Here is a 22996-nt window from a genome sequence, read left to right as displayed (position 1 = left end):
AAGTGGTTTCCCACAGGCGACACCACCATCCACTTTTTGTCTTCAAACCCATCCCGTGTAGGGCTTCGCACTAAACTGCTACTAGCCCGTCGTGGTAGTGCAGTTGCCAGCCATTTCAATTCTGTTGTGCCACTTACACCACTTGCAGCACCCACAATTACACCCTATATGTAATTCATATAAAATGTGTAATAGGTGAGAATAAAAATAGCAATATCCGTTCCCAACACTTTTAGCAGCACATCCCTCGCATGCTATTCCTGGTAAAAGCTAGAGCGCTCCTGAGTTTGCAAGAGAAGACTGTACGATGAGAGCACTTTACGAGATAGAAACCTCCGCGACAGCTTAATGTTTTCAAGTACAAAAGTGTCCCAACAGCGATTGTCTTTCTTGAAAACTCTAAAAAGGCTTCCGAAACATCAAATTGTTAGCTTCAGCGTGCGCTGTTAAAGGTGCTGTATTTAAGAAATTTAATGCGTTGGCGATATGGTTGGGTACTACATTTATTTTAGAGATGTTTTTGAACACATTTCATGTCTTGTAGGCAGTACACAGTGTGGGTAGGATTTATCAAGGATTACCAGATATTTTTAAATTAATATTCTATTAATATATTTTATCAAAAATTGACAACAATACCTACACAATAAAATCTTTTTTATTTCTATTTTTATGTTCTTAAGGGATGATTAAAGAGTTTTAGAAACTCCACAGGGATAAAATGACTTAAATGTGAAAAAATTAAATAATTTTTTAGGGCTATTTGTTTTTATATGTGAAAATGTTAAATTCTAATTAATATTTCCCAATCTTGTGAGAATAAAAAAAAACATTTTTATTTCAAAATTAGCTCAAACTCCTCTTTCCAAAATTATTTGATCATCCCTTATGTATCGCGTGCCATTATTCTCTTACGTTTTCGATGCTGCCACATAACTAATGATACATCTAAATTCACAAAATAGTTAGAATTAATTTAAACTTCACGTACACATTAAAATTCTCAGCAGCTTTACAAAGCAAACGTGCATACTGAACTTAGATGAAAAAGTTCATAGTTTTGTGATGTTCTAAAGATCAAATCAGTTTCAAAATTTCTGAAAATAATTAAAAGTTTTTATTTTTAATTTGATTAAAAAAAAACTGTTCGAAAAACAGAAAAGATAGTGTTTTTGCGAAGTATTGTCAAAATTGCAACTTTTTTTAAGTTGGGTATTTCAAAATCATAAATACAAAACTGATTGTTTTTTTTTAATTCTAAATATTCTCAATTATAAAACATATGCTAAATGTTTAATAAAAAATGTGATAATACAATGTGAATAGTTCAATAGAATAATTTTTAGTTAGAATTATTTACTATAAAACAATTTAAAATTAATCCCCTTTAAATAAAACTATTTTTTTAACCCGTCTATGGAATTTTATTGTCAATATCTTTTTGTGAAACAGACTAAATAAACAAATTGAACATGGAACTGTTCACGTTTTATGATGTGCCTCTGTATTTATATTGTATAGTCCATATGAGAATTTTATTAAAGCATATAATGCATTTTTTGCGCAAGCATATGAAGTTATTTTATTTAGCCAATAAAAATTTCAATAAAATTTTACTTCCTTTTTATATAAAAATATAATTTTTGAATTGAAAAACCTGATAAAACTTTAAGCAAAAGTAATATATGAGTGTTCTGTAGGGAATTTTAACAATCCTCTAATAAAGATATACCTACTGGGTATTGTTATAGGTTTTGCTCCAGAAAGCAAACCACATTAATAATATGAGTTGGAAGAGAAGTGAATTTGTGAAGCACGAAGAAAGAAAACGGTGAGCTCATATATGGTGTGTATTCGTATATACGGTTGAGTGGACTTTTAAAGCTTTTCACCGTTCAATATTCAGTTGGGGGAGAATTTGAGCACATGGTGAAGCATTGCAAATATATAGTATACTCACAATTGCAGTAGCGAAAGAGGAGACTGAGGAGAACTATTCTCATCCACTTGGTGGCAGCCACATGACAATTTGGCCATCCTTTCATGACTCCTGTGGACGAAGACAGGCTTGGCAATGTGTTGACTTGGGAACTATACTTGCTGACTACGTTGCTGGGGGATGATGTGGCATCAGCGGTGGTGTTCCCACCCGTACCCACTCCTCTTCCATCCCAGCACTTACAGTCACAAACACTGCGACCGTTTTGCATCTTCCACCCCATATATGACCTGTGTTGAATTTTGAATTTCACCTCCAATCACCAGAGCTTTCTCTTGTCCCTCGCATCAATCACACCCCCCTTTTCACCAAAAATTTATTTTCATGACGACCCCCAATGTGTAACAACCTCTTCTCACGATTTATGTTCAGACAACCGCAACACTACACTCACTGTAACTTTTTAAGCACAATTGAATTTATTGTCAATACACCCACGCTGAGCAATTGAAAACGTTTTCAACGCATAAAGTGCGCGAGAAAAATGTTGAATTGCAATTTGTGGTTCATCTATGCTGACGGGAAGTTATCTAGATAAATATATTTCAATTTGTGTTGTCCATCACGATGGCATAAAAGCATATATAGTGGAATGCCAGTTCATACCAATTTGTCATGCCACATGCACAAGTCCACCATCCACCAATTATGATATCATCTGCAAAAGAGAAATTAAGAGAATATACATTTTAAATAATATCAACGTAATGCATGTGGGATTGTGAATAATGCCAAGGAGTTTAGTTTGAGTTGCAAATTGTGTGCACTGGGGAAAATTGTGAATGTGCGGAACTCTGTTTAGAATTTCATTTTCACGTCATTACAATAAATTTATCCTACACACACTGATGGCATGAATTCCATACCAAATATAGCAAGGATGGTAAAGTGAGACGAAATGGATGAAATGGAATTAAAGGGAGTTTTTGTAGTCAAGAAGCATGAAATTTGACCTTTGTCATTGACCGCGAAAATAAAGTTTTTTGAAGAGAAAGTTTGTGGTTTTATTGGGGTGAATTGTTTTCTTCTATTTACTCAATTAAATAAGAAATGATGGGGGCTCTTACAGCAATTCTTCATTTGCTCAAAGTTGATGCGAAACATGCTTCCGAATGAGCTCAAAAAGTTTGAATACTGAACAGTCCTTTTCTTTACATTGCTTCCATACAAATTTGCTATTTTTTCATGAAATTTTTATATTTTTTCTATACAAAAAAATGTTAAATAAATTTCTCATCACGGGATTAAAAGTTCGGTGCTAACCAGTAGGTAATACCTAATTTTTTGAGAAAATTAAATTGGACACATCTTAGAAAACATTATAGGGGAGAGCGGGGTTAAAAAAGTCACTTAAGGGTTTAGAAAGAGCTCAAAATATCATATTTCCCAAATAGATAAAGCGAAATGTATAGCTCATTTCTTTAGTAGATTTACTGCCCTATAACTCTTTGTCAGATCATTTTATTGTATCTAGCTAGGAAATATGATATTTTAGGCTTTTTCCAAACCCTTAAGTGACTTAATTAGCCCCGCCCTCCCCTAAAGAAATCCTTTGTTTAAAGATTGCGTCCATCGCTCTATCTTTTAATAACCTTAATTCTGGTTAACATAAGATGTCAAAAGTTGAATGAAAGGTCAAAAATGATTCTTAAATAATTTTTTAGAAGCTCCTCTACGATCATATAAAGCCAAACGTACAGTATATTGGTTAAATTTTAAAATAGCAGTTAAATCCACCCTCCATTCACTTATGATTCACAATGTCTGCACATCTTTGTCTTCAGCTTTCTAACCACGTACACATACCACTTCCGTCTGTGTCCACCCCCGAAATTGGGGGAGTTTTTATTCTACTTGAGAATTCCTTTTGAATGATGTATGGAGATGTATGTGGTATTAGGCGGTAAATGTGGTGTGTACGATGGTGAAAATGGGGCTTTTCATCACGTGTGACTGCTCCTTCTATTTTGCTTCTCCTTTATTAATACCACCACGGAACATTAGGATCTCTTCGAGATATATCCCCCGCGTGCCCCCCACTTCAGCTTGTATTCTTCAGTTGACAACACACGCATTAAATTGCTGGAACATCACTCATAAAGATGATGCGTGTTTGTCGCATATAAACTCTCATCAATCACCCACTTTATCAGGTATGCGAGGTGCTTCTGCGGCTAAAGAATAAAATACCACTGAGGTATTTTCTAAATATTTTGCTCTCTTCCATGAAGTGTGAAATTTGTACATTATACACCTGGGAGGATCTGCCTTATCAAAAGCTCACATTCCCCAGTTATAGTGAATAAATTCACGTGAAAATTCCACTGTTTTATTCATATTATTGAAATAAAAATATGTACAGAGACAGCAATAAAAACTGGTGGAAAAAATTATTAAATTTCAAAAAAATGTTATTGCAATAAAAGCATAATTTTAATGTATTTTTTTCCACCATTCAGTTGAACAAATAACTCCCTTGTAGAAATAACTCAATTGCAACTGGAATAACTCAAATGCAATTTTACACTGACCTGAAATTGAAATACAGAAAAGTTCTTTTATGAATGCTGAAATGTACGCTAGATAAGGAAATTAAAAAATTCAACTTATTGAATTTGTGCAAGAATTCAACTTCCCTTATGTTGCTTCATTTTTCTCTCAACCTTCCAAGGCATTCGCCCATAAAAGAAAAGGAAAAATAATGCAAAAAAAGCTCCGGAAGATGTGTATCTATTTGAGGTGATTTGCAAAAGGGAGATTCCTTATTGAATAATTCTGTGAATTCTTTTGCACGCACTACGTATTTGTCTGCTTATATGCAGAGAGACGTAATGCTACAAAATACAATATTAACAAGAAAAAAAAAGTTTCGACAGCGAAATAAATTCCTTTTGCAAAAGTTGCCTCTCACTTTTTTCGCACCCCTACCCCATGTTTTCCTGTCTACAGAAAAATCCCTCATCATTTTGACTTCTGTGTGGGGGATGGTAGATTTTGGGGGCACAAGTCAAAGAGTGTGGAAACAAAGAGAGAGAGAGAGAACAGAATTATCAAATGCTGCACATTTGGTGTCTGATTTTTCTTTCCATGTTCTCAAACGCCCTCCTGGCATTTTTTTTCTCGTAGGAAAATATTCAATTTGCAAGAATCGAATTGAATTTGTATATAAATTTAGTAGACGAACCGAATGCAAATTTAATTTTAAACGGAAGTTTTTTTTCTTGTGGAAATACCCTCACAAAAGAAAAGGAAATGAATATGGAAGAATGCGAGAAATCAATGCTTCTACCTATTAGAATGTAAGTGATTCTCCAATATGTTTTGTTCAAGAAATGAAATGAGAATTTTGCGATTTTTTTTATTTTAAAACATTTTAACAACATTCTATAATTAAAGTTTAAACCGCTGCTAAATGTAGTTATTCAATTAATTTTAATGATCGAATTACTGGATTTTCACAGAATAAAATATTACCTTTCTTACAACTCGATTCACGATCAATCAATATCTCAATAAAACAAACTATCAGTTTAATTAATTCATTGCAATCCTTGCATAAAATGAAATTGGCATTCAAAAACAAAAATACTACGAATCATCACTGTATAGGACTAGGACAAATGGTCACAGCGACGCTCCCAAAGATTATGAACCATACTCCTGTGTTTGAGCACGTCGATAGGATTTACGTAGGATAATTGACCTCTGAAAAACATTTCCTCAAAATTTTGAAATATTTTTGATTTTCCTCTATACATCTTCTAGCATACAGCTGATTCGTGGAATTTTCCTTTTATCATATTTTACTTCTTCCCACACAATTCTGTGACGTTTAGATACCTATATTTTATTCATAGACGTTCGCTTTATATAGACATCCTCCCAGCTTTTATTCTATTTATTCAAAATTCTTTACATCGGCGTTGATTAAAGGACTGACAGATAATATAAAATTGTTTATGACACCCCCCAGATCTTGACACAAATTTTTCCTGTTCTACCTTCACACGTTAAAATTGTTAGTTGTTGCTCCCAGAGGAGGGGACGAAGTAGAAGAAAAAAAATAAGGAAATAAGGGAGCTCGTATCTTCCCCAAGATTTTGCTGCATCTTCCCCATTGTTATGTGTATGTGACTTCTTTCCCATTTCCCTTGTATGCGGCGGTGTGGGGGTGGCTTTTTGAATCTTGAAAAACATCAAGTAGAAATAAATTAAAATTCTGCGGGAAGAGCTCCCCGCGTGTACAGTGTGTCTGGAGGGCGCAAATTTGAACTTTTCAAGTAGAATGAATCTTTGACGCAAAAATTTGATACCTCAGAGGAAAATTTCACTTTTGATGTGTTACGTATACACATTGAATCTGTTAGGAAGAAATATCAAAAGCATTCTGTTGTTGACGTGTTTTCCTAACGTGTTCTTGCGTGCTCTGTGTATGAAATTTTATATGTATTTCATTGTTCGGTAAATGAATCTTAATTATCCAAAAATGAATTTTACCTTCAAACAGGTGAATCACATTTTTTCTACATCCTCCCAGATTTATTCATCTCATTCCAAACATGTGACGAAGCATTGGATTGGGTGTGATAAATGATCCCATCTGCTGTGTCTTCATATTTTTCACAGTTTTACAAATTCTCTCATTCTCACCGCGTTGGTTTTAATCTCAAAAACACACAAAATATCCCCAAAATCCGGGATTCATTTCGAAAATTTTCACAATCACATTGTGCATCCCATATCCCCCCATCCGTTTGACTTTCTATCTAATGTTTTCTTCACTTTCCACCCTCAAACCACTTCCGGCTTTGTGAGCTTTTACTGGATGCTTCGCACTTTGAGCACTCTCTCACTCACTGCCACCCCCCAAACCAAAGAAACTTTCGTCTCCACCTCTCGAACAACGCTTTAACTGTAATTCATCACACCACACATTCTCGAGTAATGTCTTCACTGGGGTGTTTGCCCCCCTCGTAACCCACCATTCACAACCAGAAGGTTCACAAGGGGTTCGAACTTTCTTCCGGCTGTAAGTGAAAAAGTTTCCCACAAGTACTCCCCCCGAAAAATATTTGTTGTACCAAAGCCGGGAAAATTTCTTACAATTTTCTCATTGCAAAAATAAACTCCATCGCACGCCAAACGCAAAACGACTGATTCCATCCAATGTGACTTCCCTTGGCGTCAGGGTGGATATTCAAACGTACAAGTTTGTCTGGCAGATGCGCATGCCGATGGGAAAACATAAATTCACCACGACGTTCCGTAGGAGGTTGTACTGTACATATACCCTCAGAAACCCCCTTTTAAGCTCTCCTCGTACCATGAGATACTTTCCCACAAGGAAACATTTTGATTCCAAGGGATTGTGTAGGAAAACCCCATCAGACCCATCAGGATCACTCTCACGCTGCGAATGATTTCTGATGTGATTCTTTATTGCGGCCCACAGTGGTGCTCATCTGACTTGGACATTTATATTGAAATTTAATACATTGGACTCTGGTATTCAAAATGACCTTCCTTGTGATCTTTGCTATATTATGTAGGTACATAAATGTCACAATCATTCCATTTAATTCTTCAATTTTTTTTATTCTCGAGATTTCTTTATCTTTAAAAAATATTTTAGCTCTATTTTGTCATAAATTTAAATTCATATAAGGAACGGAAACATAAATAGAAAGAATGTCATTGTTAGCTTTAATCTTCAACAGTCTTATTCGCATTCTTAAAACTTGTAGTTTACTTGAAACTTGCTTTGAAAAGTTCTTTAGTTAAAATTTCAGCAATTCCACTATAAGTTCCTTCACAAGTACTTACATATTCCCATTTCAAATATGAAATTTTATATTCTGAAATGAAATATTTTAATAATGAGCCACGTTCAGGCAATATCACATCCATTCATTGAATTGCACATGATTTTTCATTAATTAAAGTCGTTTTATATTTAATTTATTTTTATTAAATTTCTGTTTTTTATTGAAATTTCAGCTTCAATAGGCATTAAAATTAGGTACCTATCAAATTTTACTTGTGAAAATTGTATTTTTTAAAAGAGAGAAATGAAAAATATTTTTTTGAAAACTTCCTCTTATTTATTTAAATAAACTATATCTGAACGTAACCCAAAAAAATATTTAATAATCTTGTGCCAAGTATACATTAATTCTACCAAGAACTTAAACAAAATTTGAAAAATACAGGGTTGAATTTTATGAATGTAATTAGAACATTTCTTGAGCCAAAATGAACCTAAAAAAATATCAGAATTTATTTTATAAAAAAAAAATAATAAAGTTTTTTCAAAAATTAATTATTTTTGTCGAAATTTTTTATTCCAAGAATGGACTATAATTTAAATTTAAAAATCACTTAATTAAAGGTAATCACTTAACCACCTGTTTTATTTGCAGATTCCATCCTGCTCTTAATTTATTTTATTACTCTACAATGCAATAAATTTGTATATTAAATCAAATTTGCTCCATTTAATCCAATTTATATATCAGAAAAATTTATTCACTCCATTGTCCATTGTCAAGATTAGCATTTATTAATTGCATTTTGATATTGTAAATTCACATAATTCACCTAATAATGGTCCATGTAGCACCTGAATTTAACAAATTCATGCGACACACAGTGCGCAGCATCTCTCAGTGACAATGTTTATGCGAGATGTTCTTCCACGAAGATGTACGCCTCACTGTATTATGTTCTATTCTTAGCACGGAACTACGTGCGTGATCAGTATTTTTCATGCAATGCGGAATAATATTAGAAAGAGAGGCATCTGCTAATGATATAGAAATTCTCGGTATTTTATTTCCATTCATTTCATTCTCTGAATTTTCTCTAAAAAAGATTTTTTTCGTTGTAAAAGGTTTCCAAAATTCTGATTAGATCAATGGGGGAATTTGATGGATTTTGGCGGGAAAGGAATAACAAAACGTCCCGATGTTGGACAGTATTCAATTAATTCGCGGGGTGAAGGCATCATAAATAGGCGCCCGAAGCCCCTCGGAATTCCTCGACGGTCATGCGCGCCACAAAGTTTTTCAAAGTGACAGATGGTGCATGGAATAAAAGTGAGTGCTCGAGTCAATTGATTTGGTGGAAAATCCATCCCAAAGTTAATTTGGGATATTCTAATTGTGATAAAAGTGAAGACCTCTAGGTGCCCAAAGGGGTCAACGTAGCAGGAAGTTCCGAGGTGGCTGTGGGGCCACAGCAGCCAGCCGGTTAGTGGGTGTGATTTCCGTGAATGGTTCCCCCGAGTGGCGAATAAAGATTTCATGAAATTTAAAAATCCGCAGAGAAAAATATTTAAATCCATGAAATCTATAATTTGATGTGTTTCAAAACAATTTTCATAATTCCAATAAAATGGAATTTTCTTTCTTTGATTTTTATTACTCATGCATAAAAATAATTTTAGAAAATCTTTTTTTGTTTTATTGCTGAAATATTAAGCTGGAAGGACCCAATAATATTAATTATCTTTTTTTCCACAATTATACATAATTTTAAATTAAATTCATAAACCAAATTTTAAAAAAAAATCTGTAGAACTTTTTTTTAAGATCTCATTTTAAATTTAAAAAAATGAAATGATTAGAAAGTTTCGTGAAATTTTCTAACCATTTAATCCTTCCTACATTTTGTTCTCATTGTCCTATTCTTTTTTGTCACCTCTAATGTAGATTAGGTACCAGTTGGGTCATACCTACAGTTGGGCATTGGGCAAGCTACAACAATCCCAGAAGACCCTTGAATTTTTAGCAGTTTCGCTGACTGAGGTAGGTTAGCACAATGAACTGAAAGATTCCAGGAGATTTATACTCTATGTCCTTCAAATAGTTGCGCCCCCTGTGTTCATTCTGCTCAATTCTTAATGGCCTAGCTCTAATAAGAATCCTCCGAAATCAACCAGAACTGTACATAATTTATGTTCGCTTCTTTTTTGTTTTTTTTTAATTAAAAATAAATGAAATTTAATCCCTAATTTAAATTTTTTTTTCAATTTTAATGTAAAAATATTTTTGATTGATTGGATTTTTTTGGTTTGTCATTAATTTTAATTTAACGGTTACAAAATGTTCGTTTATTTTAAGAGTTTTAGTGTTCAAAGCAAAAGCGTGCCCCTTGCTGTAAAATTAGGCTTTTTACTTAACAACAAGCAATTTAAGGTACAAGAACTTCCTAAGAAAAGAAAACAAATGAATTGTAAATTTTAGGGGCAAAATATTGCTGTTTATCTTTTCAGATTACTTCTAAATTTGTATATAATTTGCATCAGCCAACAACTTAAGTGCTCTATACTAAAAAAAAAACAAAATGGATGCCTAAAGCTTAAAGCCAAAAGGAACCTTTTAATAAAAAAAATGTGATTAAGTGTTCGTGATAAGTGAAATTATTAATGTGATTTCAGTGGGATTTAAAATGACTACGATCTCTAAAAATGAAAATGACTGCAAGGGTAGGGCAGATGGATGAATCTGGAGTCTAATCTGATGGATGTGCTGTAGATTAGCAAACTAAAAGAACTACCTTACGGTTAGTTTATTTTATTAAAGCAAGCCACTAATTTCAAAAAGTTTTAGATTTTTTTTTAATTTTTATTATTTTAAAAAAAGGCACAGAAATGACATCAACAACAGCACCTGAGGATTTGTTGCAACCAGGCCATGTGGTGAAGGAACGTTGGAAAGTTATACGTAAGATCGGTGGTGGTGGTTTCGGTGAGATTTACGAAGGGCAGGATCTTATAACACGCGAACAGGTAGCCCTGAAAGTGGAGTCAGCACGACAGCCTAAGCAGGTACTCAAGATGGAGGTGGCTGTGCTGAAGAAGCTCCAGGGCAAAGAACATGTCTGCCGTTTTATTGGATGTGGCCGCAATGATCGCTTTAACTACGTCGTTATGCAGCTGCAGGGGAAGAACCTAGCAGAACTCCGACGTGCGCAACCACGCGGCGCCTTCAGCTTGAGCACCACTCTACGCCTTGGACTGCAGATTCTTCGCGCCATTGAATCCATTCATTCAGTTGGTTTCCTCCATCGCGATATTAAACCAAGTAACTTCTCTATGGGTAGACTGCCCTACAATTGTCGACGTGTATATATGCTCGACTTTGGTCTTGCTAGGCAGTACATCACCAGTAATGGCGAAGTACGCTGTCCCCGAGCTGCAGCAGGATTTCGTGGGACAGTTAGGTAAGCCCTCTTGATCTGACTAAACTTAGCATGCTCTAAGAGGTTTAGTTTTTCTTCTCTAGATATGCAAGCATAAATGCACATCGGAATCGTGAAATGGGACGCCATGATGATTTATGGTCTCTCTTCTACATGCTGGTTGAATTTGTCAATGGCCAGCTCCCATGGCGAAAAATCAAAGACAAAGAACAAGTTGGAATTATGAAGGAGAAATATGATCACAGACTGCTCCTAAAACACCTACCATCTGACCTCAAACAGTTCCTGGAACACATCCAATCCCTAATGTATGCCGACAAGCCAGACTATGCGATGCTTGGGGGGCTCTTTGAGCGAAGCATGAAGCGTCGTGGCATTAAGGAAACAGACCCATATGATTGGGAAAAGACAGATTCAGGAACAGGTGCCACTGTGATAAATCCAAATTCAATTCACAACAACCTCCGCAACGAACATATGCTCTGCAACATAACACAGATGACCGTTGCTGCTTCCAATGCAAGCAATATTGATCAAATTGTTCAGCCATGGCGGGACTCCGTCCTGGCTTCAACACCTGAACCAATGAATCACGACAAAGTTGACAAGAACTGCAACTCACCAGCTTTAACACAACCCACACCGTCTCTTGTGCCACAGCAGCGATCCCAGGCACCATCTATTAAGGTTCATTTGCCCGATAATCACGAAGGAGGAAAGAAAGCTCAGTTCCACATTACATCCTCCGTATCCAGTCCTGTTAAGAAGCCAGCGCATTCAGAAGTAAGTATTAACCTTTTATGCCGCTGTATTCGATATCTGCCTCATCGCGGAGGCTATCAGTTTGATTTCAGACAAAATCGTCGGGAGACACCCTCAGTAAGGGATGATACTAGTTACTCTATCTTGATGGTTGTGGAGTTTTCTGGGATTTTAAATACTCTCCATTCCTTTCCGGTTAGTCTTACGTTGCCCCGTGAATAAATTCCTGTGTTTTTGGAGTCATTCAAGAAAATTTCAAAATTACTTCCTCGTCTAAACTTTCTAGAAGAAAGATGGAGGAATGTTTTGTTGGAAACCTGAAATCTCATGCATGGCGTCTTCATGTCGTAGTGTCTAAGTCTAACCGTTTATTCCATGTAGATTCTTTAAAATTTGTTGTTTTTCCTCCATCAGCAACAACCAGAAAGGCCAGATGAAGATCATGAGGTGAAAAATAATGAAAATACTCCGCCAATTGGCAACAACATAGAGAAAGGCAATGTTGGACGTCTACGGGTTGTCACAGCCCCTCCGACTAGCGTCCATGACTTGGGTAAATTTTTATTAATGAGTCGTTAAAGTAAGGCTTGGTCTAATATGGTTAGTTTTTCTAGGCAATGGTGCAGATGCAGCCACACCTCTACCGAATGTTCAGCAAAATCGTGGTGTGGTTAGAAGTGCCAGCGGTAGGAGACAAGGAGTCCTGAGAACAAGCTCCAGCACCAGAGTTGTGCAGCGAGATCATTCAGTTACATTCGCTGTAATTGATGATGACAATGTGTCAGCATTGCAGCAGATCACCCGTGGTGGTGCAGGAGCCGTAACCTTGGCGTCTCAGTGGAAATCCCAATTTGATGATTCAGAGGAGACAACTGACAACGAGTGGCGTCAGGAGCAGAACAGTCAGCAGCACTCAATTCAGAGCAAACCACGACAACAGTGCCGAAAGACAAAGATAAATATTACTGGCATTGAAAACTACAAAAACCTTCAAGACTATCTACCTCATTGCTGGTCTGAACCAGCTCTTGGAACTACCCTTAGGCGAGACCTAGCCCCGCCAATTCTTCAACAAGCAGCTTTTGACAAAACCGTAAGTTTTTGCCAATTTGAAAATGCCCAATTTGTTGGCTAAATGTCTCCCTTACGTGATATAGGTTTTCCAACTGGACGTTATGAGAAATATAGGTGTACGCGGTGAAAGCCCTGAGAAGCAGACTGAAGATGATGGAGCAGAAGAAGAAGAGGAGGAGAAACCTAAGACTACGGCTGCAACCCTTGTTGGCAGTCTTCCAAACATCGTCCTGCAGGATTTCCCAGTTCTACCACCCCAGATTGTGGCTGAAGTCCCAGAAATCTCAATTGTTGATGAACAATCAAGGTACCTAGAGTGTGCTGTCAGTGGAAAGTTGGAGATTCGTGTTTTTCCTCTAGGTTGGCTTTATAAGGCTTTGCAATGTTGCCGTTTTTGCTTTTTACAGTGACCTTTCTATTGCAGGTCCCAGGATCGTTGAATAGCATCCGGCTATGAATGATTGGAGCTTCCCAGTTAAAAGTTGCAAAGCTTCAAGGACTGCAATATCTAGTCGACACTCTTTCTAGTTCGCCGCAGAGGCAGTTTGTTAACCATGTTAGATTTTGAGGTATAAAGAATTAGACTAATAGTACGCTTATCATTAGGATTTAACATCAAATTTATATAATTTATTTTGAAGGCTTATATGGACTGCAGTCGTAGAGCCCAGCTTTACCAAAAATGATATTTAAATTGCTACGTAATGTCATTAAACTAAATATGTATATTTTGATTGCTGTAAATGAATTAAATTAATTAAAGTCGTGTGTAGTGTGAAATTAAATATAAATAAAAATTTATCCATTAAAGTTAAATTATTTATTTTGTTTTAATATCATGAATTTATTTCAGGAGAAAAGAGAAGCAACATTATCAATTTATACGAAGTATATATATTCTATTATACATGCTATGTACATTGGGATGCTGCAGTGAAAATCTCAGGTTTTTCATTTCTTTCAACATTATAGTAGTAAAAGAAAATTCGAAAGCACTGCATTATTGAAGTGAAAGTTTAAATTTGCTGACCGTAAATGTTTCACTTAGAGATTTAATTTCTCTTATCTGGTGCTCACTTTTTGCTGACTTTAAGTGATGTGATCCCATAGGATGGTTTCAATTTCAACCACATGGCGTTGATTAATTGGTATGACCGTCAACTGAAAAGCTCTCTGTGCTATCTATAAAGGAATTCATGATGGCATAGGGTTAAATGTACGCCAGTTTGTGTCTCACAGTTCTCATACAGAGAACTCCCAAACTGATGCATCACGTCTGACTGGTCGCATGGTGAATAAAACAAATATTCCACGGAGCAAATTGGAGTAACTCTCTCTATCTCTCCGAATGGATCTTCTTTTTACGCTTCACCAGACTTAATTTCCATTTGATAGATGACATCGAGGGAAAATTAAATTTACATCTGAAGATTGATGGAGGAAAATGCATCGTTTTTCAGTTACTGAAGCCTTTTGATGACATACAAGATGGGAGTTGTTAAAATTAAATCCACTTTTCACTTAGCAGCGCGGACCTCCGCGTGTCCGTCTGCTCTGAAATCTGAGAACGATCTGACAAGTTTTTTCAGTGACACTTTGTCATGAATTCCAGTCTATTTTTTCCATTGACATTTTGGAACTTTCCAGTGACCACCTCTGGAATTCTTCGAGCCTTCATATGGCGCCAAATTTAATTTATTGAGACAATTTGCAATTATTTTAACAGGAGTTATAATGAAAACGACGGTATTTGGGGTTTCAGCTACAAAACTATGTAAATACTAACATCCAAATGGTGAAAGGAAAATGTTGTGCATGTGGGTGGATTGGGTCATGTTAATTTATCCAAATATCGTCTACTAGAAGATGGTGTGAGGAAGTTGCTGAGTTTGTCTATTTGTCGTTAAAATCGAGAAGGAACTTCCAACAAATTGACAAATGGACAAACAAACTTACCCCACAGAAGAGTACTGGAAAAGTCTTTTTGAAAGTTATTTCTGCATTTTCATGCAAAAACGAGAGTTGGGAAATGAACTGCACACTCAATTGATTTTTATTCCCTTTTCTCGCACAAATTCACCTGTAATGGAAAATGACCCTCAAATAATTCCCATACCCAAAGCTCCTTAATTAACGTTCTCTTGAACGTTCTCGTCGTTCATTAAATTCATTCCATCGCCAGTGTTGTGTGTATATACAAGGAAACGATGCCGGTGGCTATTCTACATCAATGTAACCCCTTCTCTTGCATCTAAGATGAGAAATGGTACTGGATGTATCCTTGTGCCAAAAGTAAAAGACTTTCTCAAGGAGAGAAAAATAAGACAAGAAAACTTGCTAGTTTTCCACGAGGACCATCATTTTGTAGATTGTAGATTGTAGATTGTTGACTGGCAGAGTTGAAGGTATCGGCAGCTGAGCTCTGTTGTGTTCTTCGTGCCACCTCCTACTCCACGATCCTGAATTTTTCTGTGCCTTATTCAGTTATTCAAACAATCTAATCACTCTATTGATTCTATTAATATATCTAATTCTACTAAAAGACTAGTGGATGCCCGTTTTACAACATTTGATAAAACCAGCATTAGTTATCCACTTCCTGAGCCTTTGCGGAAAGTAAAATCTATTGATCGGGAGTTAATCTCCTAAAAACAGGCCCTCAAATACCCCTCCGAAAAGTAGCTAATTTTAGAAGACCTGGTTTAGATCTGATATCTAAATTGCAAACTGCAATGCCACTATCCAGAAGCATATCCAAGAGACACTGTTAATAAAAGTCAACTTACCCTACTCTGATAACTCTGTTTAATTCTTTTAATTACTCTAATTCTACTAAAAGGCTAGTGGATGCCCGTTTTCAACATTTGATAAAACCAGCATAGTTATCCACTTCCTGAGCCTTTGCGGAATAATAGAGCGTCTAACAGTCAGGAGTTGGCTTCCCAAAAATAGGCCCTCAAATACTCCCTCTGAAAAGCGACTATTTTAGAGGACCTATTAAAGATCAGATCTCTAAATTGCAAACTGCAATGTCACTATCCAAAAGCAGACCCAAGAGACACTACCCAGAAAAACCAACTTACCCTACTCTGGAGTCCAATTCAAACCTCTCACCTGAGTTTCATTGCCTACCTTGCCCCGTAAGGGCGTGGCGTCACCTCAGATTGGATCATTGCTGATTGATTACAAATCAATAACGCAGCAAAATGACCTAGAGAGCTCCTCACAAAAATCTCACAAAAAAAATTCTCACAAACTCCGTAATGATCCAAGGCACAGAAAAAACAATGCACACACAATCGATGTCTGTGTGTGCATTGTGACCAACAGTCAGCGCTCGTTCGTCGCTATAACTGTGATCTCTCTGCAGCAGCACGTCGTTTCCACACCGCACCCCGCTCTCCATGCCATGAAATCTCCTCCCATACGCGTTCGTGGAGATTCCCCGCGAGAATTCCGCGCTTCACTCTCACCGCAGGCCACTGTTCTTCAGCACTTCGCGAAGTGCACGCACTAGCAGAGAAATTCTGCACTTTTCAGCACAATGCACCGCGAAATAAAGCTTTTAAAGCCAAAAAGAAGCTTTCAGACGCATGAGACGATGCGAATGGGTTGAAAGCTCAAACCGGACTCCAGGACCATCATTTAGTGTGTTTCCATCACAATGAGCTACTATATTTACCATCCAAACCTTCTCTTTTGCCCTCTCCTATCTCTCTCTCTCTCTGTTCTAACATCCTTAGAGCAATAAATATACGTGGCATTTGAATGCAGCACGACAAGTCTTTACGCTCATTGCCTAACCAAATGAAACATCCTCATTAAATTTCTTCTTTTGTGGTCTATTTGCCACACGGAGAAAAGGAAAATGTATTTCACAAAAGGAATTCTTTCGCACTTGCTTTTCTCATGTTACTCACTTTTCACTTTGCATAAATGCACCCTGTGTTGGTGGATGGCAAAGAAAGTGGCGCGTATAGTTGATAAACAACACTTCAGAAACATCATCTCCTTTTCCTCAACTTTTCACTCCACAAAATTTATTTACCCCTTTTTGATACAAAACAAAGATGTATATTCTTACTTGATTGTTTGGCACATGAAAAGCAAATACTTAACAAGTATTTCCAAGAATTCCATGTGAAAGAAAATGGAATTTTTCTTGTAATATTTTTGTGCTTTTACCTACATATTCTGCTGCAATATGTGATAATTAAAGTCTTCAAAACTCTGAATGTGTCTTTGAGCTTTCTGTGGAAATGAAAGAGCTTTTAAAGCCAAATTTTCACTACAAGAAAACAATGGAGATTGTGAAGTTCCATGGCAACATTTAAAAATAGAATTTATATACTTTTACCGCTTAATGGTAAAGATTTTTCATAAATTAGAAGTTAAATGTTAAAATTTTCTTTAAAATATTGACTCGTTGAAAAAAGTTTTCTTTGAAAAAGAAAAAAAACATTTAAATTAATTTAAAATATGTTAATCAGTTGACAAAGGCAAAAAAAATTAAAGAAACGCACAAGATCATTAGAATTAGATTTTCCACGTAAATATTTTGCCCTTACTTGTTTTTTTTCCAGTACAACAATTCATTTAATTGTTCCACTGACTACATAATTGGAATAAAAATAAATGTTTTCTTCTGAAGCTCTAAACCAATTTCTGAACATTTGTCAATTACGCGTTTCCTTATTTTTCTACTTATTTTAATCTAAGAAAAAATAACAACATAATTACTATCTCTGTTTATTTATTTTGCAATTTTCCAAGTACAAAATCGGAAAAAATATTGTTTTTTTTTATTCCCACCCTAACCCTAAGGTCTTCAGGTCAAGAGACCTATGTAGGACCGCAATACAAAAAAATATTATATTTTTATAGAAATTTGCATAATTTAACAATTTTCTCATAATATGTATTGATCGCTTTTACCTAAAATTTTGAAAAAAATTTCCCAGAATTTCAGATTGGAATTTCATTGAGAGCCATCCAGAAAATTTTTACGAAATGGTTCAAAAATCGTTTTTTTTTTAGGTAATCATTGCAATGGAAAAAAAATAAAATCAATATCATCAGAATGACGAAAATATTACATTTTATTTTTACATTTTCGTGAAAAACTTTTATTCTTTTGAAGGATTTTTCATTTTAAGAATTTTGTTCAAGTTTGGTGAGAGGTGCAACATTGAAAAGTATTCCAAGTTGACGTAATGTTTTATGTGGGAAAAAGAGGATAAATAAAAATTTTAGAACCACACGGTGTGTACAAAAATCCCCATAAATCACTTTAGCGCATTTTACTAGAACACCACTCTTAAACATGCAAGCAGCATATCTATATAATAAAGAAAGGCCTGTTTGTTGGTAATCGTCGTTCCGACTTTTCTATACAAATCCACACCGTTTGTCCGATCGCGATGAAATTTGGTACAGAAGCTCCTTATAACAGGCGGTTTCAGATGGCCGTATTCATTTTCCCCCCAAAGCCCCCCTTCAGATAGCCCCCATAGAGATTTCATGCAGTTTTTGCAAATTTTTGAATTTGGCGCCTAAAGTGTTGTATGAAATTGATTTCTTCTCTTTGCAAATTTTTTCTTTTGGGATTGATAAGTGGCCCCAATCAAACCATCACAATTTTTTTTCCTATAAAATTTGCGCGAAGCGCAACAAATCCCCGCGAAGCGGGGCGAGGTAAATTGGAGCGAAGCGACAATTTACCTCGTTTTAAGATATATTCCAACAAAAAACCGCAAAAATGCTTTCATTTAGTGTCTCGCATCGTAAATGGAGTTTTAATTTGAAAGAAATTTGAGCTTATTTTATCAGTGTTTTATGAGAGAGAGAATAAAAGATATTGTCACACAGTCGAAGCTATGCCACTTCATATTAATCAAGGTAAGAAAAGTACACATAAAGTTTGAAAATAGGTTTCCAAGAATTCACCATAAAAGAACAATAGAAGGCAAACTTTATTTTGTTTAAAGTTCTGCAGAATTAGGGATAATTAAACTTTAAAGAGCTTCCAGGAAAACTTTTATGGCGACGTTTTAGTCAAGGCTTTAGTTGGACTTTGAGGAAACTTCCTGGTTAATGCTCTATGAATAATTGCGATTAATTTTAACTGGTCTTTGTACCTGTTAATGGTCCATTGGATTCTCAAAACTTTTATAAAACATCTTGAAAATTTATAAATTACATAAAAATATTTTCAAAAAATCCATCAAACGGCGATATAAAACTTTATTATTTTGTGATTCTTTTAGTTTATTCAAGCTTTCTTATATTGAAGACTAGCAAGACTAAGAGTAATAATAAATCTTTTTCAATAAAGAAATTCTAAAATTTCTCCGTAAAAAAACTCTTCAAGTATTCTGTCAACTTTACGATATTGCAAATGGTGTTCCCAAAATAACTTTGATATTACTTTGCGTCGTTGGAACGCAAAATATTGAATGGAACAGAATCACTGTTTTGGGGGGCTAAAGAAAACAACAAACATTTTAAATCTGAATCTATTTTTTCCGCCCTTGTATAGCATATTCTTTTTATTGCTCATCATTCTCCCTTGGCAAGGATGAAAGGACCGATATGGGAGTGAATGAGTGTGATGACATAGCATGAAAAATTATTTTCAAACAAATGAGACAATTTCCATAAATATTCAAGAGCTGGCGGAATCCTCCTAAAGCGGTGTCATGTTGTTTGTTCATCTCATTGTGACCTCTCTCGTGACAACCCCAAGAGTACTCCATTTTCCTATACATTGGCCTGCATTCAGCTGATAATTTTTTTCTCCTAAAATTTCTGCAAAAATCATCTGAAAAAAATTATATTATTCAATTTCCTTCTATATCACCCACTCAGCCTTATCTGCTACAAATAAAATTCAATAGAAAGTCTCATAATTAAAACCAAATTGTTTTATCCTGTAAGATTTCCAAGGAATCTTTAAAAAATCACTTTTTTGGTATTTTAATAAAAATAAATTTATTTATAGGAACGAGGTCAAAATCTACATGTTTAGCGAATGTAAATATTCATTTGCAAAACCTTTCCTGGATTCCTCAATGTTTCCATGGGCTGTGACATTCATCAAGCAAGAACCATTTTGATTTATATTCAAATCACGTCCTACCGAACGAGGTCGATTATTTGGCGTCTGTACTCTGATTCTTTCATTCTTTTACTTTTTTTCACAACAACGAAAAAATTGAATTTTCCGGAATTATTTCATTTCCCTTTTTCTATTTTATTACATATAATTACGAGTGCGGTCCCTTTTGGAGTTTTCCTTTGAAAGAAAGAAGTAATTGTGGGGGGCATTGTCATTGTTTTAGCGAATTTTGGCTCGCAGACAAAATTTGTATAACTTTTGAGAAATTTAGTAGAATATTTACTTTATGTGTAGTTGCGGTTTTCCACTGTAGAGACAAATAAGTAGAATGTATGTAGTTGTAGTGTATTCATTAAGCAAGTTTATTAATTTGAACAATACGAAACCTCCATCACTGTGAAGGATGATGGGATTATGGGGAAAATCTTATGAATTTGTAAGAACCTTCCATGCGAACAGTCAGCAACAATAAACAATGGGAGTTTTGTTTTAACAATGGAAGAAGAATGTGCTTTTCGAAAATACCCCTTTTTACTTATTCAGCATAAATTTCTCTAAGAAAGACTGCATCAATGAAAAAAATTATTATTTCACGCGAAATCACTGCAAAAAGCTTCGTGTAAAAAAAAGCTTTTTCTTCACATTGAATTATCTCATCAATTGCCATTAAAGGAATTTATGCCCGAATGTATGAAGGATGATCCTCTATCGCAGAACAATTTTAACCCATCTCATCTTGTAGGGGAACATAAAAAATAGAAGAATCGCGAGAGAAACTCCCCAATATCCACTGGGATCACATTGAAAAGTGCAGTGAAAGTACAGTCCGGGAAAACATAACCTCAATTTGGGAACAACATTTAAATGAATAGGAGGAACTCCATTGTGTTCGACCAGCGTGGCATCGGGACCTCTTGAGCTTCTTTATAACCTTCCCAACCTTTCCTGCCTACCCGGATGAAGATTTGAATGATTTTTGCTTCACTTCTGTCTTTCCGGACTTCCCGTCGTTGAGTCGCACTCCAAGAAGAAGAAAAAAACTCAACGATCCCGATGCCACGCTGGTCGAACACAATGGAGTTCCTCCTATTCATTTAAATGTTGTTCCCAAATTGAGGTTATGTTTTCCCGGACTGTACTTTCACTGCACTTTTCGATGTGATCCCAGTGGATATTGGGGAGTTTCTCTCGCGATTCTTCTATTTTTTATGTTCCCCTACAAGATGAGATGGGTTAAAATTGTTCTGCGATAGAGGATCATCCTTCATACATTCGGGCATAAATTCCTTTGTCTGAATTTTGAGTCCTGATTTAAATTTTTGTAAATAATTCAAAAAAACTAGTAAAGATTAAAATTGTTTGATGTATTCAATATAATTCGTTTACACTTCATACCAAAATAGAGTTAAATTCCTCCCTCACATTGTACCTTTATGTAAATGATAAAACACCATTTTAACCATCCCCGCCATCCCCACAGTGATTATGTACACACATAATATGTTTAATTTTTCTAGCATGGAACCATTCAGTTATAGGGTGGTTTTGATGAATTTAGTGGTTGCTCTCAATTTGCTAAATGAAGGTTCAATTAAAATGTGTAATGCCGTTTGCATTGGTATTTAACCTAATGTGTAAACCGATTATATCAGGTACACCATGGTTCAATTTTGATTAAATTCCCTCTTTTTTTTAGTTTTGGCTCCAACCAGATATTCCTGGCGCAATATACCAAAATACTAATTTATATTCACCCACCAATCTACCTACTAATTTATGCATTCGCTAACACCACAATGTTCAACCACATAACAACTCTGAAAGACTAAACACACCTTTAAAGTTATTTATTTCCGAAACTTCCGGAAATAGTAATAATCGTAATAATAGTTTATTTCACAAGAACAATTTCGCATTTAAATACAATTTTTATTAATGAAAAAGATAAAAAAGAGACGAATAGAACATAAACTAATTTTCCAACATTGAAAGACATAAAATTTCTTCAATTTTCTCAGTATGTCTGTGATGTATTAATTAGGGTGCACCAAATAAAATTTTCAAACTATTGAGCATCTCTCAGTTTTCTTTGACTAACAAAACCCTTGAAACTCTTGTCCACTTGTTAGCGGTTTTGAAGTGTACTTTGCAGAATGTTAAAGGCATTCCACATCTTTCATGTCATCGCTTTGAAATGACTATTTTGTATAAAACACTCGATAAAGTTATGCAAGTTTCCTCTTCTCGTCTTCTTCAAGAGCAGAAATACCCAATTTATTATATAAGAACAGTGGGATCACGCAGTGTTGCCTTAAGACATTTCCTCACGGAACTTTTCCGTACAACTTCTATAAATGAATTCATCCTCTTCTTTGTTTCTCTATAAGACATCAAAGAAATATAAACAAAATAAGTTTAAAATTTTTTCTCAATTACCCTTGGTGAAGAAACCCAACAACATCCTTTCAACCTCTTACGGCTACACTGCGCAACCCCTAGTGTTCATTGAGGCTGTGATGGGAGTTGTAAAAAAAAAAGTGCGGCAGAACATGGGGAGAATGAAGGCAAAATGAAAGAATGGGTAAAAAAGATAAATTTCCTTGATTCTCATAACATTAATTAAACTTATTATAACCACCAGATTGTGGTTGTCTGAAGAGCATTATTAAAATATTTCTGTAGCATTTTGGATTATATAATAAAATTAGTAAAGTTTTTCCGCTGTGGCAAGAAAAGTTTTTAAGTAACTTAATAAATTGTCTATAAGAGAAGATCTTCATTAGTGGCGGAATGCTTTTGTGCTTTCATTCCCATTTGCGCGCATGTGGGTGTACGAAGCGTCC

At 35.4% G+C, this 22996-nt stretch overlaps 3 protein-coding genes across 9 annotated transcripts in view; 2 read left to right on the top strand and 1 right to left on the bottom strand.

Annotated features, from left to right (window-relative positions):
* The window catches only part of LOC129787331 (uncharacterized), a 36482-nt gene extending 29328 nt beyond the window's left edge, over positions 1 to 7154 (bottom strand). The window contains exons 1-2 of the mRNA XM_055822862.1: positions 6497 to 7154; positions 1961 to 2657 (exon numbers count right to left, since the gene is read on the bottom strand). Coding sequence (XP_055678837.1) covers positions 1961 to 2222 — 262 coding nt within the window. The 5' untranslated portion in view covers positions 2223 to 2657; positions 6497 to 7154. The remainder of the gene's footprint in view (positions 1 to 1960; positions 2658 to 6496) is intronic.
* Positions 1 to 22996, top strand: part of LOC129787307 (DNA-binding protein RFX2) — an 865065-nt gene that overhangs the window by 756066 nt on the left and 86003 nt on the right. The gene's annotated exons all lie outside the window — the stretch shown is intronic.
* Positions 9057 to 13833, top strand: LOC129787309 (tau-tubulin kinase homolog Asator-like). Of its 6 annotated transcripts, none has more exons than XM_055822800.1 (11): positions 9057 to 9246; positions 9714 to 9804; positions 10272 to 10561; positions 10642 to 11221; positions 11284 to 11983; positions 12044 to 12157; positions 12377 to 12515; positions 12577 to 13055; positions 13120 to 13396; positions 13461 to 13605; positions 13678 to 13833. In XM_055822800.1, exons 4-10 carry the CDS (start codon positions 10650 to 10652, stop codon positions 13478 to 13480), a joined length of 2301 nt encoding a protein of 766 aa, XP_055678775.1. In that variant the 5' UTR covers positions 9057 to 9246; positions 9714 to 9804; positions 10272 to 10561; positions 10642 to 10649; the 3' UTR covers positions 13481 to 13605; positions 13678 to 13833. The 6 variants fall into 6 exon arrangements, with proteins under 6 accessions (XP_055678775.1, XP_055678776.1, XP_055678773.1 ...); XM_055822801.1 differs by having other exon boundaries at positions 9709 to 9804; positions 10437 to 10561; XM_055822798.1 differs by having other exon boundaries at positions 9709 to 9804.

The sequence above is a fragment of the Lutzomyia longipalpis genome, chromosome 1, assembly GCF_024334085.1.
Source record: "Lutzomyia longipalpis isolate SR_M1_2022 chromosome 1, ASM2433408v1".
Lineage (NCBI taxonomy): Eukaryota > Metazoa > Arthropoda > Insecta > Diptera > Psychodidae > Lutzomyia > Lutzomyia longipalpis.
Note: the sequence above shows the minus strand (reverse complement) of the source record. Positions and strands in the feature narration are given on the sequence as shown.

Bases quoted from the DNA above. Each gene is read 5' to 3' on its own strand.
- LOC129787309 (XM_055822802.1), top strand. From the start codon at position 10,650: ATGACATCAACAACAGCACCTGAGGATTTGTTGCAACCAGGCCATGTG. The intron at 11,222-11,283 runs GTAAGCCCTCTT...TTTCTTCTCTAG, and splicing joins GGATTTCGTGGGACAGTTAG to ATATGCAAGCATAAATGCAC. The intron at 13,056-13,119 runs GTAAGTTTTTGC...TACGTGATATAG, and splicing joins AAGCAGCTTTTGACAAAACC to GTTTTCCAACTGGACGTTAT.